The 26,493-nt window shown below is 34.5% G+C and overlaps 2 protein-coding genes and 1 long non-coding RNA gene across 8 annotated transcripts; 1 reads left to right on the top strand and 2 right to left on the bottom strand.

Moving 5' to 3' along the window:
* Positions 1-6,327: 6,327 nt before the first annotated feature.
* Positions 6,328-15,516, top strand: LOC114301605 (glycine-rich protein). 6 transcript variants are annotated; one of them, XR_014345112.1, is made up of 13 exons: positions 6,328-6,769; positions 7,924-8,159; positions 8,629-8,694; positions 8,822-8,900; positions 9,031-9,110; positions 9,230-9,253; positions 9,616-9,740; positions 10,340-10,556; positions 10,647-11,070; positions 12,297-12,343; positions 12,584-12,668; positions 14,903-14,966; positions 15,132-15,516. XR_014345112.1 is itself a non-coding variant. In XM_028246565.2 (13 exons), the coding sequence occupies exons 1-13, from the start codon at positions 6,376-6,378 to the stop codon at positions 15,233-15,235; spliced, it is 1,623 nt and encodes a 540-aa protein (XP_028102366.2). In that variant the 5' UTR covers positions 6,328-6,375; the 3' UTR covers positions 15,236-15,516. The 6 variants fall into 6 exon arrangements, 4 of the variants coding, with proteins under 4 accessions (XP_028102366.2, XP_082752391.1, XP_028102373.2 ...); XM_028246565.2 differs by having other exon boundaries at positions 10,647-10,748; XM_028246577.2 differs by having other exon boundaries at positions 6,329-6,769; positions 10,647-10,700.
* Positions 10,135-10,425, bottom strand: LOC114301622 (uncharacterized). Its single transcript, XR_014345114.1, has 2 exons — positions 10,314-10,425; positions 10,135-10,277 (listed from the first exon to the last, which is right to left on the bottom strand). It is a non-coding gene; the product is annotated as an uncharacterized LOC114301622 (long non-coding RNA).
* Positions 15,517-18,195: 2,679 nt separating the features above from the next.
* LOC114301828 (putative ribonuclease H protein At1g65750) lies at positions 18,196-19,032 on the bottom strand. The gene has a single exon (XM_082895577.1). The coding sequence runs from the start codon at positions 19,030-19,032 to the stop codon at positions 18,196-18,198; it is 837 nt and encodes a 278-aa protein (XP_082751703.1).
* Positions 19,033-26,493: the final 7,461 nt, after the last annotated feature.

The following is a 26,493-nucleotide window of genomic DNA, read 5'->3' as shown; positions in this document are numbered from 1 at the left end:
CATCAACGCCCTATCAAGCACATTCACATACGTAGGTAGTTTAAGGACACCTACCCAATCAAATATATCTAAATCCAATCCACTTTCAAATTTTTGAGCTTTCTTATAGTCCATGTCTACCATGTGAGGCGCAAACCGAACTAGCTCAGTGAATTTAGCCTCATGGTCGGCTATAGACATGTTGCCTTGTTTGAGCTCCTGAAACTCTGAAACCTTTCGATCCCGAAAGTACTAAGGAAAGTACTTGTCATAGAAGATTGTATTAATTTGAGCCCATGCCATGCTCTCATTACTAGTTCGAATCAATTGCCACAATCTCCGGGCTTCATCTTTCAGAGTGTAGGTGGCCAAAAAAACTTTCTGAATCTCGGAATAGAGAAACACTTCGAATAACTTCTCCATTTCCAACAACCATGTTTCAGCCTTTAAGGGGTTAACACCACCAACAAAGGTTGGCAGTTTCATTTTCATGAATTTTTGAGTGAGGTTGATTATCTCATTGTTGTCCGGTTCAACTTGCACCGACGGAAGTGGAGGTGGTAAAGGTTGTTACCTCAATTGTTGCGTCATTGCTTTAGTCAAGGCTGTAAGCATCTGTTCCATTCTGCTCATTCAAGCCTCTGAGGACCCTGCTGTGTCATCACTTCTTGTATTTTCCATTGCTATAGGGAAACAGAAGGACAATAAACATAAGCAAATAACCATTTTCACAATGTTCAAAACATTCAATTTCAGTTTAGCCATTTCAATTTCATGCGTTCCCGTTCGGATGCAGTTTTCTCATGTACAGAAATTATTACACACTCACACATGCAGATGGAATGCCCCTAATTCTTTTCTATGACATCCTATAGCTCGTATGGACTCGTGTGTGCGGTATAACACATGCTCTGATACCACTCTGTCACGATCCAAACCCGTCCCTATGGGTTTAGCGCTGTAACTGGCCAGTAATCCTTAGATTACCAAAGGCCTTTGAATAGAATAACTTATAATTAGAGGCTACGGAAGTAAATGTGGAAACATACATAGTCCATTGAGCTGTGGAGACTTATATGGGACAGAAATTTCAAACTTTGTACACATATACGTGACGTCATTATGTAATGGTCTTACATCACATTCATTACAGATATAGCCAAAAGGGGGCTTAGCCTAAAATATAGATAACAAAAAACTTGTTCTATACTTACAGGAGGACAAGGTCTTAAACATAAGCCACTTAAACTTGGCTTGCTCACAAGAGGGAACCTCTTCGGAGGCACAATGGTTGGCTGACAAAATTGAAACGCCGGGTCCTCAATTCTAAGCTTGGTCACGCGCCTAGTCACCTCCATACATAATATAAATAGTTTGCGAGGCCTAGTGAATAATGATAGAGTAAAAGGTTCAATGAATGTTGTCCAAAGTAGTAACAGAAAACATAATTCTTGTTCATAACAGATACAAATTTAGAATTGTATTCATGATCAGAATTTGCAGTTAATCATACGTGGTACATTCATTAGCACCAGTAGAAACAATTAACCCATAAAGTGACAGCCATAAAGGCATACAGTTGGCTCACGTGCACAGAGACAGTACAGTTGGCTCATGAGACGTACAGTTGGCCCATAAATGAAACGTATACAGAAAGATTCATAATAGTTGGCTCATGAGACATACAGTTGGCCCATAATTGGGACGTATACATAACAGATAACAGATGTCATCTGAAACTAATGATGCCACGAATACATTTCAGAAATATTGGACAACCATTCATTCGTGCAGAAAATAATATTTCAAAAAACAGATCATCTTATATCATTCAGAAAATACTTATAAATTGAACATAGTTTTATAAAGTTATTACTCACAGATAATAAATGGCTCCAAGTAAACGGACAGAGTAGGCAATTCAGATATCTTGTGGCGCGTGACCTACATAGATACAAAATGAATAAGTACTGAATTACACACGCGAAATCATTAACTTCGTTCTTTCTTGTCTTAGTGTGTTTCTACTTCTTATCTTCATTATTGTGTCTTAATCTTGGCTTAGAAATGCCTAGGATGCAATGAGAATGTTAAAATACACTTGAAAACACTTAACAAAACTTGTTGAAAACAGGGTCCTCGCTCGAGCGCAACTTCCTTCGCTCGAGTGAAGATGCAAAATGTGAGTGGTCGATTGAGCACAACTTCTGTCACTCAAGCGGTCTGTAAACTTTTGCAAAAGTGCTGGTTCCTTGATTTTTCCGCTCGACGCTCGCTCAAGCGTGAGACTCATACCCTCGCTCGAGCGCAACTTCTGTCGCTCGAGCAGTCTACAAAACGTGCAAACTTCTGGAAGCATACATTTTACGCTTAAGCCAACTTTTGGTCACTTAAGCGGAAGTGTGAAAATGAAGGTGGTCGCTCGAGCGCAGGAACGGTCGCTCAAGCATGGAAACAGAATTTTGAAATTTTCTAGATTTGCTTCCAAGTTTCAAATTCAACCCCAAAGCTGCAAATTGTGGTTTCTTGGGCCAAAAACTTGAGGAAACTCTTGTAAACTTGGAAAATATGGAGAATTCAAAATCAATTCCACAAAATCAAGGTTCAAGAGCATGTGATGTATGCAAAACCAAACCCAATTCTTTGAAAACATAACTATATACATCATGCATGTAAAGGTGTAAGTTCCAAGCTTCCAAAACATGATCCAATGAGGTATCTAACTTAAAAATATGTTGAATTATCAAACCAAGGTCAAAATGAGGACATGCAAGAGGGAATTCTTTAAAAACAACTTCAAATTATGATGAGATAGGCATGCATGCATGATATGGTTCATTTCTCTTTAATTCTAACTCAATTCTTGTAATTCATCACTCAATTCACATGAAATAACAATAGCTATTTCAATTACATAATTAAATGGTTGAGTTCTTACCTTGGTTTTTCAATTGAATGCTAGATAGCTAATTGTTTGAGTTTCTAAGCCAAGCTTCCAAGTTCTTCTAATTTCCTCAATACTCTAGTTGAAATCAAGTATTCCTTCTCTCTTTTTTCTCTCACGTTTGAACTCAAAAGATGAGGGAATGACAGTGTAAAAGTGCATAGGAAATGGTAGGAGTGGCCTTATATAGGCTTGATCAAAAATTAATTAATTAACTTACTAATAATCTAATAAGCATTAAATAATTCGAATTTAATCATTTCGAATCGAATTTCAATTGAACCTACCATAAATTCTCAAAAATTCCAAATAACACGTATACCAAGTCAATTTCATGATCGGATGCCGTTAAGCCCTTCGATTCACAGAATAAAACAAAATCAAAGACAGATATTCTTACACAAAACAGATAGAAACTCATATAACACATAACACATGTAATGAATGCAAGATCTTATTAGGCATAATTAATCATAGGTTAGCGTTAATTAGAGGTCGGGGTTGTTACACGAACCGTCGCGAACCGTCATTTTCTGGCGACAACGGCTGTGAATGATCTTTGATCTAAGGTTGTGAATGCGACGAGTGATGGTGGCAATAAAGACGGTAGAGAAAGAGTTCCATGGTGAGCGGCGGTGGTACCGATGGAAAACAACAGTGATAAAAGCGAGACAAAGACAAGATTATATATATATATATATATATATATATATGAGGGTATTATAATAAAAGAAACAAGTTTTAAAATATTAGGAGTCTTTTAAATGATCCATATAATTCTTGTCATTTTCAAGGACAAGTTAGACACTGAGGGGTCTATCACCAAATCTCTCCCAAAGAAATGAGAAGTCCAAAATAATTGATAGGATACTAATAGCAGCACTCTTTATTTTTTATCAACATTAAATCTAAACACTAACAACTCGTTTGGATTCAATGATTTAAAAAAGATAATTTGTTTGAATAAGTAAAAAAAAAAAAAACTCATTTATCTTTATGATTGGCATTTTCTATATCTCTAAATGTGAAGAGATTTGAAAAGAAAATAAACCACGTCATTACTATTTTTTTATAATACCAAAAAGTTTTCAACTCATATAAAAAATGTAAAAGATATGTTCTCATTTATCCTAAAATGTCATATATTCATTCTTATTTACATGAAAAAAAAAATCAAAAAGTCATTAAAAAAAATTACTTCCCAAATAAACCTTTAGTAGTGATTTCAAATAAAAAGTTAATTTGTTTGTTAGTTTTTTTTTTAAAAAAAAATTAATTTAAAAAAAATTGTCTTTTTTTTTTAATTTTTAGGTAATTTTTTATAATATATATATATATATATATTTGCTTTTCAAGATAATCCAAATTCAAACGGATCTAAAAACAAAAATATGCTCAAAAAAATACCTTTGTCAATATACAAATGGATTTAGGTTATGAAATCAAAATATTTTTAATATATTATAGATTTGATATAATTTAAACGTTAAGATTCAAAATGGTATAAGTCCTATATTTAGGTCTCGTATGAGAAATTAACTATTTTAATTGATTTTTTGACTATTTTATGAGATGGAAAAATATTGTATTTGGGATGATTTGTGATTTTTTTTTTTTTTTTTTTTTTGTAGTTGAAGTGATGGTTGTAAGAGAAAAAAAATAATTCATTGATATGTATGAGTAAGATGTGACATTTTGTCTTACTAACTATTTTAATATATGTTTTTTTAATCTTTATTGTCTATTTTAACTAAAGTCTTTATTACCAAATAGGGCAGAGTGTTTGAGAATTGTTTTTTCAAATAAATTTTTAAAATTTTTTTACCAAAAAAAAGTGTTAAAAATTTTTAAAAAAAAAACACTTTTTAGAAAATTCTACTTTCTTATTTTTTGTGTTTTTTTGTTTTTATTGAATTTTTTTAATATTTTAAGCAATTTTTTTACTTTTTAGACACCCCTAACATAAATACACTTAAAAAGTAAAAAATTTGTAAAAAAAATCTTTTAAAAATTCATTAAATATCAAAAATACAAAAAAATACAAAAAATTCAGTATATTTTTTTTGTATTTTTATGTATTTATTAATTTTTTAAAATATTTTTTCACAAATTTTTTACTTTTTAGATACATCTAAGTAAAGTGTATCTAAAAATGTAAAAAAAAAATTAAAATTTAAAAAATATTCACTAAAAATAAAAAAATAAAAAAATTAAAAAAGTCAATTTTCAAAAAACTTAATTTAAAAAACTCAAACCAAACACACTGATTGACTTTTTGTAAATATTACTTTTCACCTCCCCAAACACCACCTTATTAAAAGGTAATTAACTCTTTATTTTTTGAATAAATTACAAACACACTTTAAAGTTTGTTTAAAATACTATTTTTAATTTTAAAAATTATAAATATATTTTTGTTAGAATTTTTTTAAACAAAATTAATAAAAATAAATAAAATTTATAACTACTCCCTTATGTAATAATAAAATTACATAAATTATTAATTAAAATATAATTATAATATCATTAAAAACTATTAATTAATTTAATAATTTATTAATAAAGTCAATTCTTTGTAATGCGATTAAAAATTTAAATCAACGAAACGTAATCTCTAAAATTACAAGAAGCAATTTGTGTTTTAAGTAAATTATAAGAATAATGTTATATGTATCCATTAGTATATTAATTAATATACTAACAGATGATATGGTATAATTTAAAAAGTTTTAGGTCTTTCTTAGTCGTATAATAGATGGGATCATAATTTTAAAGTGATAATATTATAATATATATTGATATACTAATTAGTATATTAATGGATATGTGTATCACTTTTAAAGGGTGTAATTGTAATTTTATCTTAATTTTTTAACTCGGTGTAATTGTAATTTAGCTTTAATTTTTTAGTAAATTACAAACACATCCTTTGAAGTTTACTTAAATTACAAGTTACTCCTGCGATTTTTGAAATTACATTATACCTTCTAAGGTTTTTAATTTCATAACAAATATGTCATTTTATTAATAAATTATCAAATTAATTAATAATTGTTAATAATGTTAAAATTTTATTTCAATTAATAATTCAAATAATTTTATTATTGTAAAGGTGAATAATTAAAAATTTCAGTTTTTTAATTAATTTTGTTAAATAAAAAATTTTAATTAAAAGATATTTATCATTTTTCAAAACACATAAGTTAATTTATATATTAAACAAACTTTAAGCTATATTTGTAATTTACCCCTAATTTTTTGTCAGTATATGCCACCAACCACGTGCAACTCTCCAAATCCAAATCCTCCACTGTGTTATTATCCCGCGTTGACTCAGTCCGATCCAAACCGAGTCAAACCCCGAGTCCATGTTTCCCCGAACACAATATAAAGCTGCGGTAAAATCAGAGACACAGAAAGGATCGAAATCAATCGAAGAGAGAGAGATTGGAATGGACTTCTCAGAGCATGACATAGACTTGTTCGGAGACGATGAAGACAACGACGACGACGATCAACAAGAACAACATCAAGTCAGGGACGAGGCCAACAACAACGAAGAGGAAGAACAACACCGATCTTCTTCAGCTTCGTCCTCATCTTCTGCGGCGTCTTCTTCCTCTGCTTCATCGTCGAATCGGAGTGGCGGAGGAGAGAGCAGCAGCGGCACCGGAAGTGGAAGCGGTAGCGGAAGCGGAAGTGGAAGCGCGAGCGGTGACGAAGAAGAAGAAGAGAATGGGGAAGTGAGGTCTGGTTTTTATGCTGAGAATGAAGATAAGGATCTGTTTGGGTCTGATAATGAAGATTACTGTAAAACCCCTGCTACTAGTACTTATCCTGTGCCCGGTAAGTTGTTTTTTTCTTCAGTGTTATGTGTGATTTTCGTTTTTTGATTGGTTTATGGGGGTTTGTAATTAGGGTTTTGAATTGAAATTGAGATATACCCTTTTAGTTTCAAGCAATTTCTTGTGATGGGTCTGTGTTTTTTTTGTCTATTAGCTTGAATAGGCTTTGTGAAGTGTTGTTTGGTTGAGTGGGGATTTTCATGTTTTGATTGTTTTTGATTGGTTTGCTTGGTTTGTAACTAGGTAACAAGTTGATTTTGATTGGGTAAATTACCTGTCAGTTGTATTTTCACAAAAATATTACAAATTGATGAAAAAGCTTAAGAATTTAATTATTAGTATTAATAAAGTTTATCATTGATTTGTAATTATTTAATAAATTATACACTGAATGGAAATTTTCCCTATTTTGATTCACGCCTTCATGGTGTGTCGCAATGTTTTAACTTTTCATCTGAGCTATCACATTACTTGATGAAGACAATGGCTTCAGATTGCAGCTATAGTGGGCATTTTGTTTGGGTGGGCACTACCAACAATTTTTTTTTTTTTTTTTTGGTACAAGCAGTGGGCGTTACTAACTCTATAAAAAAAATTGAATCACTGTAGTTGAGTAATTTCTGGAGCACTCTGGATCATTCAACCCAATCATAGGGAATTAAAATTGTACATTAAATCTTTAAACCTTATAAATGATGATTCAATTTTAAAATTCTATTTTTGAACCTCGGAATAACAGCAAACTGAGTTGCTAGGAAGGGTAGGTGTTGGAAGCATCATACATACTGGGTTTCTAGACCTAGAGGCTAGTGCTAGTAGCATTGTGCAAGCTAGAGTGGAGGCATGGGAATTGGATAGGCGGCTTGTTCTCAGTGCTTTTGGCTTTTGTGGTTTTTTGTTGTGTTAATTTTAGTTGTTTCTTTGCATCATTTTTGTTCATCTTTCTGTCCTTGACCACTCTCCAAAAAACAAAAAAAAAAATTAAAGGCAATCACAAAGCATCTCAGCTCAATTGTCCAGTTAATTGTTTCTCATTAAATGTCACCTTCCTGCAAGCGCAAGAGGTGTATGAATGTTGTTTATGGCATAGCATTTCTCTCTTTCTCTCTCTATTTCTTATATCTATTGCCTTACTTGTAAAAATGTGTTTCACAGCTTTGCCTACCATACGAAATACTAACAACCATACAAGAGGGGGTTTTGGGCGTGGTCGTTGGCAAAATGATAGAGGCGCTGGCCTCCTTCCCCGACCTGGACCTTATCCTCAAAGGCAGAACTTTGGTCATGGTTCAAAGTTTTTTAACGCTCGTCATGATGAACGCTTTGTTTCTGAATTGAAGCTTTCAAAGAGTGAAGAAACATTATCGAGGAAATGCATAGCTTTTCAAGAGGTACAAATATTTTGGTTTTTACTTTTTTGAGTATGTGAATGTTAAGTGCTTTTAAGACTGTTATACCAACAATGTGCAAGTATCATTTGCAAAACTAGCTTTTATGTATATATCCTTTGGATAGTTTCCGTACAGAATCTTGCTAACTTATGTGAATCTACAATGTTGCTGTCCACTTTATGGCATTTGTTGTAGTGGTATGGTAAAGAAATGATATACTGGGGAAATAAAGAAGGAAAATGGATTCTTAAGAGTACGTAGGTTTAATGGTTTGGTTGTTTTCTGGTTGGCATAATTATCTTTTATTTTGTACGAGTAAGATGCTCCCTTATGACAACCGTAAGTATGTGTTGCCAAAAATCTGTTTTTGTGCTGTTTGATGGTACTTTTAAATGTGTCCCCTCTCTGTCTTGATTACTTATGTATGGTGTGCTTTCAATTGCATCTTGATTGATCTGTGATACAATAGCCATGCGAACAAGCTTGCTACAGTCGGGTAGAAGGTGGAGATGTCTTCTTTGATGACCGCAGCTTGGTAAGCCTCCAAAGCCTTATATCACTGTATTTTTTCCTATCTTATTCTCTCCATAAGGTTTTCTAATAATGGGAATGTCATACTGATTGTTAGCTCATTTACATCACTCTGCATTTTACATTATTAGAGGCTTTTCAAGCGTCTTATTACTGAAGATATTGGAGCTGACCTGAATGATGGTTTTGATACTTTTATTGAGAAGAAAGGTATACCATACAACCATGACAAAGACAAACTATACTAGATTAGCAAGGATGTACTGTTAGAGCTTTGTTTCTTTAAGTTTGTTTCGAAGACTGATGTAAGTAGTAACTCCTATGCTTTTCTTTATTTCAGATTTGGGTTCTCAGGGTTTTGGCGACCTTCTTGCTTGCATAAGAAATAAAAATATCCCACTTCAAAATATTCATTTTGTGGTAAGTTGTTGCTTTAGTACTGGTGACTCTGTGTCTTTACTGTATTTTTTAATGTTACTATCTGTAGGTTGTTCTTTTTTGACTTTTGTTTTTCCTTCTCCCATTCTTATTATTGGCAGACATATCGTAACAACCTCAATAAGGTAACTGCTGAATGCTGATCCTTTTGATTGGTAATCTCTACTTGTTATATACTTTCTAGTGTTTTGAGTGGAAATTACCATCTCTTCAGCTAAACATTTGCTAAATTTATTTGGAAGTTGGCAAGTATTGTATTTACAAGGACATATCATTGAGTAATTCAATGCTTTCTTATGTCTGGTACCATGGTGTACTTGATTACTTATGTTTAATTCTGTTACTTTTCTTTTGTCAAGTACATTGGAGAATAGTTTAATATTTTATGAATTGGTCTTGCTTGCATTAAGTATGCAATCTGTCAGATTTTTTGGTTCAGTGAACTATAGGTAATAACATTTTTACTGATCATATTTTTTATCTGCAGATATTGGCTACTGCATATATCAGGCATGAACCTTGGGAAATGGGGGTGCATAAAAGGAATGGGGTTGTCTATCTTGATGTGCATAAACTACCAGAAAGGCCACAAAGTGAGCTGGATCGCCGGAGGTACTAGACCAATATATACCTGTTGGCTTCCTAATTTTAGATGGTGAAATGAAAGGCCACATGGTTATTGCTGTAATGTTGTCTGGGTCCTGGGATGCAGAACCCCCCATCTGCGATGGTCTTATTTCTTCTTCAGCATTTTTTTGCCATATCTGTTTTGTTGGTATGACATGAGAGTCGTAAGTAGTTTGTCAGGGTCATTAGGAATTCATGATTTGTAAATATTATATTTTTTCTATTTTTTTTTAATAAAGATTACTCAATTTGTTTGTATGGTAAAGGTTGTGTAAAAAATCTTTTATTACTTTTTGGTTAAAAGAATGAGAGGTCAGAGGGAAGATGGGTGGAAAGTCTTATACAGTAACTGTTGTTGATCAACTCTAGTTATTAAAGGTTTGCTGTTCTATATTTATTTTTTTATTTTTGGGAAATAGTACTTTGATGGACTCCTAACATTACTAAACTTTTTGAGGTATATATGAATAGTGCTTTGCTTGATTGTTTTGGTTTGAGTTCATCCTGATCATATCTTGTTACCTTTTAATTGAGTTCATCCTGATCATATCTTGTTACCTTTTAATTGTGTTCTGTTTGATTAGATGTTATTGGGGATATTGTTTTGAGAGCCTTGCCACTGAAGATCCAAGAAGAGCTGATGGAGAAGGGATACATCATGTTGATGCCAATGTTGAATTTTGTTCTGTAATTAAAACCAAATTAGGAGCTCATCGTATTTTCATGGGTGCTGAAATGGATTGCTGTGATTCAACTGATGACGGAAGGAGGTTTTATGTGGAATTGAAGACAAGTCGAGAGGTTGGCATTCTTGTTGGGCTTCATTTTTCTTTTTCGCATTTTGTTTGTCAAGTTCTTGACTTGCTCTGATTTGTCTTTTATTATGCACAGTTGGATTATCATACTGAGGAAAGATATGAGAGGGAGAAATTGCTCAAGTTCTGGGTACATTTCCTTCGTAGATTGACTATGAATGTCTTTACTTTTTCTTTGGTTGGTGGTTTATGTCTTTCCTTTGTCATTAGCAGTCGGTATCTTTACTGTTTTGGCATTTAATATGTGCCTATGTATGTCTGAGACTCTTATTATTTTTCTCAGATTTGCATGCAAAGCCTGCTATACTTGTTCTTATTTGTACTTCTATATTGGAATGAATTATAGATAATTTATTATATTTGTGGACACAGTCCTCTAAATTAATTTTATGTTTTTTCCATTTACAGTCCCTTTTTGTAAGGCAAAATTGGTTATTGGGGACACAAGTTTTTGGTGTTGACCTGTTTCCCAATCTTTCTTGTCCACCTACGCCACGGATGTGAGAAATTCTACTCAATAAGTAATAGCAATGTATGACCAGTTATTGTTTTTCACAGCATTGACCGTCAACACTTGGAATGTACCGTTCAAAAGTAGGAATAATGTGGTGTTTTGGAATTTTAGTTAATATAGTGTCAATGGGGAATGGAAGAAAAAAGTTTTTTTTTAAAGTTCATAAATCACCCGACTGTACAATGAGTAGTTTATCTTACTTTTTTGAGTGTTACAATTATTAAGGCAATCTCCATTTAATTAAATCAGAATTTTAAGTAGCTTAATCAGGGGAACTTAAGTTATTTGCAATTTTAGAGGCACTTTTTGCCAAGACAACCTCTGCTTTTGGAGTAATTAGTGCAATGCTTTTCTTTCTGGAATTTTCCCGCATGTGCACAAGAGCAAGAGAGTTAAAAGAATGGTTTAAGCTTACAATAATCTTGATAATGGCAAGTGCAGATTGACTGGGGACAGTATTCACACTGTACTAAAACGTGCAGACCCGCGACACGAACATGGACACACTGACATGACAATTTACCAAAAATACATAACACAACACATTGGTTACACACCTAGAATATATAGGTTTTTGTTCAAACTTGCAATAAATTTCATGTTTATTTAAGTGATGGACATGTGTCTTCCATGTGTCCGAAGGATGTTTCTGTCTAACTTGTTTTTAAAAAATAATAAAACAATTAGAGGAGTGTCCGACAGATGATAGGAAGTGTCCGACGAGCCATCTTCTTAGAAGTGTCTGTAAACACTGCATATACCATTTGGTGATTGATGTTGCAAGATTACTGCGCATTTGGAAGTTCAATAATTTTTGCATATTCAGAGAGTTACTCTACTGTCTTTTATACATATTATTCAATGATTCCCATTAGTTTGCTGCGTTCTAGGAATCCTGATTGGTACTACTACTACATAATTGAATTTAAAAGAAGTACAGCTCTACAATGTGTTTGGTGCATATCCTTCAAACTTAGGATGATAGCTATGATGAGCATTTATCAATTAAAATTGGAGTGGTTAAATCATATTCAGCCATATATTATCAACTATTTCAAATTTGGGATGATAGCTGTTATGATTTTCAGGTGTTATCATACTATCAAAGTTTTGTTGGGTGGATGGAATGTTTTTGCTAAATATTTTTTATTGTTGGATTTGTTTAACTGCTTTGGCACGAGGGTGAACATTTTTTTGTTCTGTTTTTTGCAGATCCAATCATTCTTAGCTGGTGTTCCTTATATTGTTATTGGATTTAGGTAAATCTTCTTGTGCTATTTCATCTGTTCTTATGCTTTCATTAGTATAGGATTTAGGTAAATCCTGGTTGCTATTATATCTGTTTTTGTTCTTTACTATACCGTTCACAATTCTTACAGAGGACAGTCCCCCCCCCCCCCCCCCAAAAAAACTGTTTTTCTAATTGCATGTGCTTTTCATGTGTATGGTTCCTTTACAATTTTTTTGCGTATCCTTATGATAATCTCACCTTGATGCAGGGATGATGCAGGCCGACTTGTCCGCACAGAGAGACTAAGAACCAAAGACATAACACAGAGAGTAAAAATGAAGAACTATTGGCAGGTACATAATCTTTACTGACCAAAGCTTCTGTTTTCCCATCCAATGTTGTGATCTTGAGTGCTCTTACATTATGGCTTATTGACTTTGGCATACTTCATGGTAATGTAGAGGCATGTTAATGCAACCCCTAGGGTTTCGCAGACATCTGGGAACCTTATGTGGGATGATTAGAACTAAAAATCAATTAACTTACCAAAACAGGGAAGAAAAAAAAATAACAAGCACGAATATCCTAAACAAGATATTAAAAGTCAATCCAACTAAGGCAATAAACAAATATTCTTTCCATTAACAAAACTACCACAAGCTTAAGATAGTATCAAATAGCCACTAAATGCAATAAAACATAAGCAAACTTGGCTGACGACATGACAGTGAACGAAAAGGGTAACAAAGTCTAGTCTTTGAGGACTAAGAACTTGACTATTCAATGGGTTAAATCATAGAAGATCCAAGTTTGGAAGATTTCAGTTGCGCTAAAACTTTGATGCTTTCGGTCTTTATTGAAAAAAGAACAGGAAAGGAGATTGTTAAGGACAAAGTGGAAAAAAGGAAGACTAGTAGAATAGGGTTTGGATCTTAAATAAATATTTAGGTAGGATATTTTTTATTGTGTTTCCAAATAATAGTAGATTTAGTTTTCTATTTTGATTAAGGTTAATGGCCTATATATGCTTAAGGCATTATAATGAGTTTGATCAATAAGATTTTGAGTTGGGAAAGGTTGTGGCCATTTGTGGTGTTCTTTGTCTCTCTCTCTTCTTTATTCTACATCTCTAAAGATGCACAATGAAGGATTATGATAACTAATAATATAAATGATAACTAACATAAAGATAAAGATAAGGTGGTCTGTTTTTAATTGGAGGGAGTGGCTTTCTTTCTGTCTTCTTTCTTCTATAGCTGCACCAGGTAACTGTTTATCGCCTTACATTCTTATGAACAATGCACAATCATAAACTTCCACAATTCTCTTCTTTTACTCCCTTTGCTCCACGTGCCTCACTATTTTTTGCTTTTTTTCCATTTTGCAAACCCATGTTTGCATGTTTATATGTTCTCAGACATGGCCTTTTAACTACCTCCAGTGCCTCGCTTTTTGCAATAATCTTGCTTAATTAAAGAACTCATGATTCAGAATCCTTGTGGAACACATATTTCTAAATTTATGACGTGTTCTTATTCATATATCCTTAACCAGTTAAAAACAACCCATAGAGAGAGTTCATTTTAGTAATACGCTCTCTTTTCTCAACCACTTTCTTATATCTCAGTCTTCTGGTTATGCTTTCCTATTGCCACCCATGCCCACCATGTGGCCCACTTTGTAACTAGCATCTATCATGTCCATCCTGACAGCGATTTGTCACCTTGCAGCTCCACCATTTTCTCATGACCTGCACCTGAACACCATGGACCTACTCTTGGCTCTTGCATGAGGCCTTCCCTCTAGACTCTCAAGGCCTATAGTTTGAAGAACATACAATAAGCCCCTTAGTTTTATCATAATTACATTGAACTCCCTTGATGTATTAATTCACGACACATAACTCCGTTTTTGTCAATAATTTTGTTACTTATATTTATAGGAAAATGATGTTGTTCATCTCTTTTACACGAAAATATATATTTTGTTTTGTTTATTTTTGTGTTTTCACATCTTTTGCATTAGTTGTGGTCTATTTAACCACTAAAAGGGAGGTGAGTTTAATTATGTCAAAACTATAGGGTTTATTGTATTTTCTACGTACTTGATGAAAAATCTGTGTAATTTACCCACATTAATGTGTAAATATGCTATGCCCCTTAGCCACAACTGGACAAAAAACCAAAAGGGAAATACCATTTGATACATAAAATTCATACAAAAAACATCACAAGAATGATGTGGCAATGCCATTTTTAGTAAATAAATGTCATCTTTGTGGGTGTTTTATTTTAAAGTGAATGGCCCGCATCATTTTTAATTCTCCTATATTTGAAGACCTCAGTCATTAGCATTTTAAATTACAGCCAATACTTAACCTACTGGGAATTTGGACTTCTTGTACTGATATATGACCATATATTGCCAATGCAGATACATATTTTGATGTCATTATTTGAAACTATCATGATATTCACTGCCTAGATTACAAAATGATTTACAATTTCATTAACAGCTTAGAAGTTTGGTATGTATATCACACCATGTTTTCTGTTTGTGATGTATAAAATTGCTTGGCGCTTGGCAGGGAGGAGTGTGCCTGGCTTTTGCTGATGAGGTGTTATGCTGGCTCTATGGGACAGTCAAAGACAGTAAGTAACCAACCTTAAACATTTCCTTTTATTCTTCAACTTTGTTTGATTGCTAAGTGGAGACCAGACTATTTTTCTGTTTTTCTTTCGTTTTGTTCTCTCAGCAACTAATCAAAGCATTCATGTTCATTAGTAATTATTGTTTTTTTCAATTGTTTGCAACAGATGAAGACTACATATTGCAGTTTGCTCATCCATTCAACCGTTTAGAGCTTCTACAAGCGCAGTCTTGTCCCGATGTAATTACTAACCACGTTGAGCAATTATAACTGTCGAAAATAGAAACCCAGAAAATTATACAATGCAATTATGAAATGAGCAAAAGAATGAGGGGGACTGGGGATGTTTAAGATATTAACTTTATTATATATGGGATTAGTGTAATTTTTGTTATAACTTTTGGAAATACAATTTCATTGCACGTACGGTGAAGTTATCTGCGGCTTTGTTAAGACCGGCAGAGCTCTTTTTGTCCATTTTTTCAGAGGGAGTTCAAGAAATGTAAAAGTTGATTGAACTCATTATTGAAGGGAAATTTTTTATTTATCTACTTATGATGTTACTATTCAGGAATTACTTGGCTTTGTTCAATATATGCGTATGAATTTTTTACAGATGTACTTGTGGCTTTGTTTTCTGGTTTTTTTTCACCCTATTACAATTTTTTTGTGAAATCTATTTTTGGGTTTTTCTTTTATATTTTTGATTGAAATAATGAACTTCTTAAGAAATTCCAAACACTTGTTTTTGAGTTCTTGAAAATTATATTTTGCACAAAAATGAGAAGTTATGAAAATATGGAGTGTTTTCTAATTTTTCATTATTTTTGTTTTTTTGTTTTGGGTTTTTTTTTTTAGGAAAATTATTTTTGTTTTGGCAGGTAGGAAAACAAATAGACAAGCAAATAAGTTGTGTTTTATTTATCAATTGAGAAAAATTAAAGTGCATGGATGATTTTTATAGAATGAGACATAATAAAATATAGATTGTGCACGTGAATTTTATAGAATAAGGGATAAAGTAGAGATGATTTTTACGGGATGACAGATAAAATAAAATGTAGATTTTACACATGATCTTTAGAGAATAAGAGATAATTTATGGAATAAAAGATAAAATAAAGATGATTTTTACAAGATGTTTTACCCATGATTTTTCTAGAGAATAAAAGATAAAATATAGATTTTACACGTGAATCTCATCTATGTGGGTCCCACATATTCTGATTTTGTTTTTGCAATGTTTTTCCTTCACATACTACTGACTTTCTCTGAGAAATGTTGCAATTATCATTTGAATTCCAATGTGCAGTCCGATTAGGAAAAAAAGCCCTCGTGGTTGATTCTGATTCTGCTTTTCAAATCTTTATAGATTTGCTATGCTATAAACCAACAACTTGGAATTGGAAGGAAGTAAACAACAGTTGGGAGTGATTATTGAAATTAGATTCTAGGATAGGATGGTGTATGGGGTGCAGATGCCTCATCATCCAATATGCTTAAAATCCCTTTCCATTGAAATTATGTTTTTAGATTTGTAATTAAGCTGAAATGTTACTGAATTTCTCTTCTTTTTTTTGGGGGGGGGGGACAGAATTACACATAAGTGGCATCAACAAAAAAATATTTACAAAAAATTTATTACCATTATAAATATTAATAATTAAAATCATAATTTTTTTATATTTTTGTAAATATTTTTTTACTGATGCCACTGATTTGTAATTTCCTCCTCTCTTTCTATTTGGACTACTTAGAGCATTTTGAGTAGTCAACAGCAAGGTTGCAAACAAGGCGAGTAGTCGGTTGTTCTATCCAATCTTAAAAATTTAATGAGTTTTAACCTAATAAGCAAATCTCAAACGAATTTTTAATAAACTAAATACAAGTAAAACTCAATTAGTTTGGTTCATTTTGTAGCCCCATCCCCATCCCCATCCCCGTCCATAGAAAAGTAGATTTTTGGAACCTCGAGTCCTCTGCATACAAATCCCTCTGTTTTCTTGTCTTATTACATGTTCAATCATTGAATTATATATACAATTTAAGACAAAAGAATTTGAAGACATAATATAATAATTAAAAATGCAGTGACATGGAAGGACATACAAATTTTGTACAAATGATTTTTTTTTTTTTTTTTCACATGCATTGTACAATTGCCAAGGTTGTTCCTTTGGATTCATTTGAGAAGTGGGTTAATTTTTTGACTTCTTAATTATTTTAATCAGAGGCTAAAAATACTTAACCAATAGATGACTATTGATGCCCAAGTAGTAATCCTCCTTCCCGTCAAATAATTTGCAATTTTTAACAGACAAATGTCTAATACTTGAGCATGCGAAACATGTTGTGAAGTGGAATCCTTGGCAATTTTTGTCAGACAAATGTCTAACACTTGAGCATGTGAAACATGTTGTGAAGTGGAATCCATCACCATGTGTAACCCACACAGCATGCCTTTTAGTCACCTCTTTTCACCAAATAATAAAAAGATAATATTAGGGATACAAAATTTTCTACCAAAGGAATGATCAAATGTCTCAAATGAGTTCACACCCATGTGAGACATTTAGTCATTTATTTGATAGAAAATTTAAGACCTATAACATTTTCCATAATAAAAACACTATGCTCCAGCCCAAATTAATTTTCACCTGAAAAAGGCAAAGGCAAACAGGTCATTGGCAGTGGCCAATTCTTTGCAAAATAGTACTTGGATGGAGTTGAACCATTATCATCCCACAATAACAAATTTCTTAAGATACAGGCCTCGTTTGGAAACAAGTTTTTTTAGTAGTTTTTTTATTTTTTGGTTAAAATATAATGTAAAGAAATTAGTATGTTTGAGATGATTTTTTGACTTTTTACGAAAAAATATACAAAAAATAGAGAGAAAAGGGAATATTTGATTTTTTGGTGTAGGTTGGTGGCTTTTGATTTTTTTAATAATTTTTTGACTTTTTAACTTTTTAACTAAAAAAATCACTTGTCAAACGAGGCCTTAGAATAGAGATATACACACACAAAATAAAATAAATAAATAAATAAATTGCCAACTCATTAATCAACATCGACTTAAATCGATGTAAACAAAAGGGTACAATTTGAGAAGGTGAGGGTGATAGAAATTATATTAATGATTCGTGCATCAAATTTATTTAACAAATTGACCGGTGAGTTTTTTTTTTTTTTTTTAGATTGTAACAAACAGATAGCAACAAGGCACACTAAAAAGCAGCATCAACAGCTACAACTTCAAACAAGGCCTGCGGGACCTCCTCCATCCACACGAGCTGGTGGTCCAAACCTCTCGCCATCGGAGCTAGACCATGCGCCAACATATTGCCCATTCGCCCCACATGGCAAACTTGAAAGTGCCGAAGCAATTTACTAGCAGCCACCACTTGTGACACAAGATGACCATATTCTGATAAAAGCTCGACACCCTCCTGCAAAGCTTTGACAATATTTAAAGAATCCCCCTCTAGAATAATATCCGAAAATCCCAAATCAGTTGCTAGATCAATTGCTTTAGCTGCGGCAAATGCTTCAACGCAGTCGGCATCCACCCAGAACGGTAATTGCTCTGTCATTGCCGCCATCACTTCACCCATCGAGTTTCGAATAACAACACCAACCCCAACTGTTTGCAATTCTTTGAACCGTGCCCCATCAAAATTAACCTTGAACCAACCCTCCGCCGGAGCACACCAACAAACAACTCTCTCTCTCAGCAATGGACCCTGAATTCGTTGTTGTGCTTGATCAAAATCACTAACCAAATTGCAAACCATGGCCACCGTTGCCTCAGCCGAAGCATGGGTATCACAAAAGATTGCTTGGTTGTGCCGCATCCAAAGACCCCAACACAGAGCAACAAACAAATCCAGAGTAGACTCATTCCCATGGAACATGACCTGCCAAAACCACTCCTTAAAGTCCTGATTATGGGCCCATTGTACCAGATTCCTCAATGGACTTAAAGTCCACACCTGGCCCGCAACATCACAATAACAAAGGCAATGCATCAATGATTCCCTGTCAACCCCACAACTAGAACACATTACATCAATAGGAATTCGTCGGCTTCGCAACAAAATTTTTATCAGTAGAATATCATTACACGCCTTCCATGCAAACACCTTAATTTTATTTGGTAGATTAAGATGCCAAATTTTCTGCCACGACTCATCCCAACATGATCTACCCACAGAAGACTCCGTTGAGTCGGCACTAATAATATTGCGGCGTAAGTAATAGGCCGAACGAACAGAAAAGGCCCCATGCTTCGTATAGTGCCAGACCAGCATGTCCCTGGGAAGATCTGGGCTTAATGGAGATTGCCGAATAACCTCCGCATCTAGTGGAAGAAAATTGCTTCGAATAAGTTCCTCATTCCAACATTTTCAATCACGATCAATAAGTAAACTGACATTGGAATCAGCAGGCAAATTAGATAGTGGAGCAATTATCTGGAATGTAGTTGGCCTAGGAATATGTAGACGCACCCTGAGGGCCTCATGCTACAGTTTGGACTCAAATAGTCACGGTTTTGAATCTAGTCTTGCAAAGTGCAATGCAAGACCGATAAATCACCAAAGAGTCCAAATCCGACAAATCATTTTGGAAAACAGATTTTTAAGAAAGAAGTGTCAAACATGGACTGCTTTGCTAGATACAGAGTCGCTACCTAAATATTTTATTTTGGGGGATTTAGGAAACCCTGACTCATTGCCTAAGGCCACGTGTCCGTCATCACCAAAGTTGCCTCAGCTCGGGAACTTGGGTACGATTGGGGAAGGTCATTTCATGAGCACCCCCGCTCGCCCGATCAAGGATTGGCCACTACTAAGCATGATATCGAGTTTTTGAAAATACATGTACTCTTATTTCAGGTTATTAGCCTAGAATTACTATGTGATGCACACAGCATACAAGTATAGACTGGATTGCCTAAGTTGGAACAAAGCATCGCATATTCGTTTGTTTTGAAAATGGATTGAAGTTTGCTACTTGAAAGTAGGCTAAAACACGGGTTTCGACGAATTATTCCAACTCAAGCAACCCAACCTTCACCCACAGGCATTCAGGCAGTTATATCACATAAGCAATTAGCCTTATGACAAGCATGTTGTCATGTTAACACTCACACACATGCAAGATGCTAAAGCATAAATGCTTACCTAGTACTCCGAGCTAAAACAGGAAACTATTTAGTAATCAAATGCATGATTCTAGTTCATGTTAGCAATGGCTAATGCAACACATACAAAATGTAACTAAGATAGGCTCGGCTATTCTAAAATGTCATGTGAAATGCAACTTGATACATGTATTCATGCAGGATTTGAAATACAATGCAGTTAATATGATGCGCTGAGCCCAGTGCGTGCAATACGAATGAATGTATGCAAACATGTTATCATAAGTATACTAATTGAAATGTGCCCTAAGACTAACCATTGAAAGCAGGTAAGTAAAAAGGGAGAAAGACGTGGGGTTAGAAAACATGCATCACACACACGCGCGCTTATTACAAAATTCACCCTCTCTCGGAGGGGCCAAAAGAATAATACAAACCAAATAAATAATTAACTACTCTAGGTAATTAAATATTACAAAACCTTAATTAATTAACAAATGAATTAAGCTATTAAAGCACTAAAGCTGCCTCGGGAAGAGGGTCAAATGCATGCATGCTCGATTCGCCTCGCTCGGAAACCCGTTGCCATGCCACTGTTGCCTCTGTTAGCATTGTTCTGCACCTCTGAGAATTGTGAAAATACTTGTGATGCTTTTGGAACACTCTCATAGCACTGTGGGATGTCACCGGCCATAATGCAAGTCCATCAACCACTGGAATACAGTTATCGACCAAAAGTGGAACCACCGGCTAGACTTTTGTAGCCGGCCGGCACTGAAAGTGGCCCACCGGCCATTCCTTCCTGCAGAACACTGGTTTTGCTGCAGCAGAGGACAGACAGTGCATGGCAAAGTATTTTCAAGGCAATGTGTGCATAGCCACTCTCCCTATCATGCAATGAACTCAAGGGAGCATGGCTCTCGGTCCTCAGGCCACCAATCACGCATTTCGATACATTATGGCTAAAGGTGCCAAGTTTGAAAATCAATGTAAAATGAATGCAACGAAAACAAATGAATGCTACACACTCTATCATGTTGAGATCAAGAGTGTCGGTGACCGAGGATTGAGACGTGTTTCGTCACTTTAAGTACTCGTACCTTATGTTTGGTTTGACACCCCAAACCAAACACAATGCAATGCATGTATGCAATATGGCTCAAATATGCAAAATGGCTCATGTATGCAATATGAGGCTAAGTTAGCAAAGCATGCCAAATGCAATGTAACCTAAACATGCAAATGTACAACGTGCTAAGCATGCAAGATGCAATGCAATGTGACCAAACATGCAAGCTAAGCTAATGTAACACAAACACACCAAGTATGCAACAAAGTTATGTGATGCAACTAGCTAAATGACATGCAATATAATAAACATGCAAACATGGTATAATGCAAGCATGCAACAACACAGAAATGCAACATGTCAAACATGCAACTATATGCAAAGATGGGCTTAAACCGAAATGGGAAGACCTCAGCTAATCCCAAAACGGTGGCCAAAATACCAAAATGAAGGCACCAAAATGCAAGATAAACATGCACACATGTTGGTCCATCAATTTAGGCCACGATGCACAACCTTCAAACATGAGCAAGATATAATAAATATGAGGATATGGCATTACAAATAAACTCTGAAATCACATGAAGGATGACGCCAAATCGACTACATAATGCAAACATGGCATGTTAATGGAGTTAAAGCTCAAAACTGGCTATGAGACTTAAACCATGACTATGTCAACCAAGCCCCAAATGGTCGAGGCGACCTAAAACAGTCCCGAGGCAAACCAAAATGAAGCTAAAACTCATATGGAACAAAGCCAAAACATGCTATGAAGAAAGGCACAAAACAAAACGCATACAAGGCCTAAAAGGGCAAATGCACTACACCTCTTATAACCGAACATGGAATGACTTAGACTAATGAAGTTAGAATTAAAACAAGTCAAAATAAGCCCCAAAACCCATTGATATGGCAGCCCGAAGACTTAAACAAAGAGACATGCATAATGGCTTAAGCATGAAGTATAAGACAATAACTTTTCAAAGCATTGAAAGGGTGTTAACTGCAAGCATACGAGCATGGAACATGGACTGAAATGGCATGAGAAGTGATTCCAAATCACTGAAATAACCCAAATAAAGCATGCTTAAGACTCACACATCCAAGGCTAACAAGTCAAAATGCAAGGTGGCTATACAAAGCATGGCAAGCGTGACCAAATCGACACCAATCAGAGCTTAAACATGGTAAAACATGACTAAAAACTTCACAAAGCTAAATCAAAACATGCAAGCATGGTGGTCTAAATGCATGATGCATTTCTAGGCAAAATAGAGGAATACAAGGCAAGTGTATTATGCATGCAATGGACTAACAATCTGACCAAAAACAGAGGTATAATATGATCAAATAACACCAAAAGCCCTCTGAAATAAAGCCAAACAAAGCTATGCCAACATGCTACTATGGTGAGCCCTAAATGTAAGCAAAGGAGACTCAAAGGGAGAGGGGTGTCCCTCCCTTATACAAGACCTTAGAACCACTTGTTCACCACTGAAAATCCTCTGGATTTCAGTGGTGAGAAGGCCAATACACGAAGGTACCAAAGCTCAACAACAAAGGTACAAAAAGAGGCCAAACAAGGCCTAAGAGGGGGTAGACAACCCCTAACCCAAAAGCAACCTTAAACAAACATCTTAAGCATGAAAATACAGAACTTTTATTAGTTATACACTAAGCTTAAAACAGCATGCAAGATAGGCTAAAAGCTTTAGGCAAAATGGGGAATAAAAGAAGTAATTCTCACCCTTGAAGAACTCTTCAAGAACAGCAACTTCAGCACCTCCTTCTAATCAAAACCAACTCAAAAACACCAAGAACAACCTCTCAACACCTCAATAGCCAAGGTATAGTGTAACACTAGGTGCTTTAGTGCAAAAATAAGAACAAAAACACACTTTTGAACACTATTCCACACACAAATGTAGAGAGAGAGAGGAAGATATAGAGAGGGAGTGAGATATGTGATATATATCTCTGATTTTTGCTCAACCCCTCTAAAGGAGAAGGGAGGCCCCCTTTTATAAAACAAAGCAAGGGCCTAAGCTTCTTGAAGAAGCCAAGACAAAGGGGTCAAGCTTCCTCAAGAAGCTAGAACAAAGGTTCAAGCTTCTTGGGGAAGCTAAGACAAAGGTTCAAGCTTCTTGAGGAAGCTAGGGCAAAGGGTTCAAGCTTCTTCAAGAAGCTAGAGCAAAAGGGTGCAAAGGGTGCAAATCCTCCATACACGTGTATGAAGGACAGGTATGTGTGCTCCAGCTGGCATAGCTAGCATGCACAATGCCTAAAAAAAGGCAAAAAAGAAGTCCCGGCCAGAAAATATGGCCGATTGACCAAACAAACGGCCGGCCAACCAAAAACAATGTCGACCGGCCATCACCAATGGTCGATAGCAACAAAATAGGGCCGGTGGCCTCAAGCCAAGGCCGGTGAGGTATGGGGATGACCAACAAGCCATTCTCTTCCCTCAGAAGCAAAAACAAACAAATTCTTGGTCCACAACCAAGCACAGAACAGACAAGTTAAGAGATCCTGAGGCAAGGCGCACGGCCGAGACCTTCGGGAACTCAAAACGAACACGAACATGGATGATCATCGAGTGTTCAAATGATGACGTCCAAGTCTTGAGGACAGTCAAAAATGGAGTGTCTACAGAATCCATTTATCATCAACAATCCGGATACTCTCACCATATCCAACCCGCTAGCGAACCCCTGCTGCCAATAAAGGCTGAGAATGGATGATGCTCCTCCACGTATAAGACGGGTTGGTGCCAATGTCTGCCTTCAAAAAAGAAGTATGTGGGAAATACTTTGCTTTCAATAGCTGGCCTAGTAGAGAAGTCGATCACTAACATTTTACACATTTCGAACAAGCCCCTCCATTGATAAATCCACATTATGCTCCTAACTCTCCTGCACAACCAATTCACAGCCCGCATTGAGTAACCACATAGCTTCAAATCGATAGATTCTGGGCCGCTTTCTCTGAATCAAATCGCGAGCCTTCATCCCCTCAATATCCACTAAAATCGGCAAGTGGTCCGAAGTCGTGCATGGCAACGTATAAACCTTTGCATTTGGAAAAGATTGCTCCCATTCACCATTTGCAAAGGCCCGATCAAGACGCTCCTTAATTAAACCCAAATGCCAATTGTTACACCAAGTAAACTTGAGCCCAGAAAAACCCAAATCTACCAATGAACAATCTTCAATCGCCGGCCGAAACATATCAATATCAACACCGGTGAGTTAATACTTGTCAATCCAATTATAATGTGACTCAAACCCGCTCTTATACATACTTTGCACCTACCAACATACTATCTTCCTCTTACCCTAATACTATTAATCAATTGGCACTTGATTCTTATTTTCATTGTATATTTTTCATAATTTTTAATTTTGTGTATTAATTTATAAAATATGATTTTCAATAATACCATACATTTGATTAATTTATAAGTTTTGTGTCAAAATTTGGAAAAAAATAATCAAAATTTTAGTTTGAAATTGTAAAATAAATTAGGACAAATTTCACTTTGTCTCTTTATAATTTACTATGTATGCTATTTGCTCTCTTATTATTCATAAATAAGCACATAATCCATATGCTTTGTGGATTAAAGTGCACAGTTAAACTTTTTATCCAAGGTATAAGTGTGTAACATGTGTTTGGACATAATGAGATTATGTGCTTATATCCAATTGTCAAGATGTAGACTGCACACAAGTAAATTACATTTTGAGTCCTAAATGCCCATGATTTTACATAATGAGATTACTTATGTACAATATTACTGTAATGTTTTTGCTTAAGTCAGATACAATATAATCAGTGCAATTTAATCATAAATCACACAAGGTTATATAATATTTATTTTCAAATGTTAATAAGTAAATTGCATATAAACTAAGCTACATGGAGATTAAGTGTGTAGGAAAATCAGAAATAATACACAGTAGAAATAAACGAATTTGAGATATTTTTTACATTCAAAGAGAATCCATGTACTATGTGGATAAATTATGTGCTTTCATAATGAACTCAAACAATTCCCAACAGTGAGGTAAAACTATTAGGGCCTGTTTGTTTTCAGAGGTAGAATAAATGGGATTGTTAGTGAGAGGATTGCTTGTCAAGAGATTAAGAAAAATTGTGTTTGTTTGATAATCAGTAGACTAGTAACAGTTCATGTTTGTTTTTAGAGATAGGAGTAAGATTAACCATGTAAAATTCCACAAATACTTTTTGCATTATTATCAAATTTAGGTTTATACCAACTAAAGAATAAATAAATTTTTACTTAATGTTATTCTTATATATATATATATATTAAATATTAAAGAATCCAACTATTTAAATTTTTTAACTCATTGTTATTCTTTTTCTTTTTTTTTTAATATTAATGAATCCAACTATCAATAAATTTTTACTCAATGTTATTCTCTCTCCTTTTTTTTTTTCTTTTTTTCTTTTTTTGTGTGCAAATATTAAAGAATCCAATTATCAATAAAATTTTACTCAATTATTTGTGTTTAATATTATACTAGACATATTATGAGCCTCATTCCAAGTATTATAACGAATTTAGTCCCAAGAGATTCATTTTTAAATACCACCTCCCCTAGGCCACTACTAGTCCCATTATCCAAAGCCTTTCATAATCCCATGAGGCCCCGTTTGTTTTGGGTGAAAGAGATGATATTGGGATTGTTAATACCAAGGTATTAGTAATAGCCTTGTTTGTTTTGGGAGAAGGCCTTGGGACTATTAGTCCCTTGGTATTACTAATACCCTTGGAGAAGGGATTGGTAAGGAGGAGGTAGAGATGGTATTAGAAAAATAGTGAGGGGATTAGAAATTTTTTTATTTTTTATATATGGGGAAAAAATTTTAAAATATAATTTTTAATTTTTTATATTTTTCTATTTGCTTTATTATTTTATATAAAAATAATTTAACAATTCCTCACTACTAATCCCCTCACTATCAATCCCTTCTATTCTATCTCCCAAAACAAACGGGCCGAGACTCTTAATCCCATGGCCACTTTCCAAAATAAACATAATTTTTTGAATCTCACCTCAGTACTAGTCGATCCCATCCTCCAATACTAGAAACAAACGAGACCTTTAAGAACTACCCACACTATTCACGCATGGTTGGTCTTCAATGGCAGAAAGTTGGAGAGAGAAGGTTAGGGGAATTTTTGATTAAACTCAAATTACATAATACGTATCAGATATATAGAATATATCTGAATATATAATCCACTCTCATCTCTCAATAATATGGACTCTTGGATTTCTA

Source organism: Camellia sinensis, chromosome 11, assembly GCF_055761805.1.
Source record: "Camellia sinensis isolate YWXY chromosome 11, ASM5576180v1, whole genome shotgun sequence".
Classification (NCBI taxonomy): Eukaryota; Viridiplantae; Streptophyta; class Magnoliopsida; order Ericales; family Theaceae; genus Camellia; species Camellia sinensis.
Note: the sequence above shows the minus strand (reverse complement) of the source record. Positions and strands in the feature narration are given on the sequence as shown.